At 62.8% G+C, this 1,418-nt stretch overlaps 1 protein-coding gene across 1 annotated transcript; it reads left to right on the forward strand.

Annotated features, from left to right (window-relative positions):
* Positions 1-242: 242 nt before the first annotated feature.
* EMIHUDRAFT_256118 (hypothetical protein) lies at positions 243-1,214 on the forward strand (the record flags this gene model as incomplete). Its single annotated transcript, XM_005768996.1, has 3 exons — positions 243-712; positions 947-1,108; positions 1,154-1,214. The coding sequence occupies 3 exons, from the start codon at positions 243-245 to the stop codon at positions 1,212-1,214; spliced, it is 693 nt and encodes a 230-aa protein (XP_005769053.1).
* Between the last annotated feature and the right edge of the window lie 204 nt (positions 1,215-1,418).

The following is a 1,418-nucleotide window of genomic DNA, read 5'->3' on the forward strand; positions in this document are numbered from 1 at the left end:
CCCCCTCCATCCCCCACTACCTCCACCTCCACCTCCAAACACAACCACCTTTCACATATCTCCAACTCCTCCCTCCAACCACGACACCACAGCACCACACACACAACACATTCCCTTCACACTTTCTTCATCTGTCTCACAAAAACATCATCTCAACCAACAACAATTAACATTACAATATTAAAGTTACATATCAGATGATCTCACTTGTAGTCCCCGCGTAAATTTCACATTTCAACTATATGAGTCGACACTCCACCCTTGCTTCCATCAACATCAGCTCGAGCGATAGCTCAGACGGGATGAGAGAGTGTGAAGGGAGTCTGGGCGGGGCTTTGGCCCGACGCAACCAACCAGCTGAGGCCTCTGCCCTAACGGAGGCCGAGGCGCCAGTCACAGCCGCCCCAGCCAAGGCGCCAGCCGCCGCCGCCACACGCAAGCTCTGGTGGAACCTTTTCAGAATTTGCTACATCAGCGCCGTCGCCGTCAGCTGTACCGTCGAGGACTCAAGTCTCGCCTTCGTCTTCGAGCGTGATGCCTCGCCTCGCACGGCCGGCGCTCTTCTCGCCAGTGCTCGAGACGCCTGCGCCAACCTCGACTCCGAGCGGACGTGCTCTGCCGCCTCCGCCGGAGCCGAGCGATCGACCAGCGCCTCTGCCGCCAGAGCTGTCGCCGTCGGCTGTACCGTCGAGCAAGGCGTCGCCACCGTCAAGTGCGCTGCCTCGCCTCGCACGGCCGGCGCTCTTCTGGCCAGCGCGCGAGATGCCTGCGCCGCCCTCGACTACGACTGGGCGCGCCCTGCCGCCGCCTCCACCGTAGCCGAGCTCTCCGCCAGCGCCTCCGCCACCAGCGCCGTCGCCGCCGCCGTCACCGTCGAGTACTCGAGTCTCGCTTCCGTCATCGAGAGTGACAACTCACATCGCACAGCCAGTGCCTCACGCTTCAGCTTTGATAGCTTTACCTCCGGCTCCGCGCCGCGCCTCGCGTCCGTCAAGGGCGACCTCGGCCTGCGCCCACGCGAACGCGCCGTCTCCGGCATGCGCCCTCGCGCCCGCGCCTTCTCCGGCTCCGCGCCGCGCCTCGCCTCCGTCAAGGGCGACTCTCGAATGTCAACTACTCCCTCCTCGTGCCGCCTTCGGCCTTGCCCGCACAGGCGTCGCGATCTACGGTACATCCCCGACGCCTTCAGCATCGGTCCTGGGGGGGGCGTCTGAATTCGGACGCCTGTGCTACCCTTCACACACGCTACACACGGTGTACTAGCACGGGGCATCCTGCACCGTGCCCCATGAATGTCGATACTCCACCATCACACCCTCTGTGCCACAATAGAGACACGTGGACGTCCCTTAGTCGGCGCGTCTTGTCTGCCCCCATGTCCTAGACGTCGTGCCTTTCGGTCCTTACCACCTCAGCAG

This window comes from Emiliania huxleyi (assembly GCF_000372725.1).
Source record: "Emiliania huxleyi CCMP1516 unplaced genomic scaffold EMIHUscaffold_4360, whole genome shotgun sequence".
NCBI lineage: Eukaryota > Haptophyta > Isochrysidales > Noelaerhabdaceae > Emiliania > Emiliania huxleyi.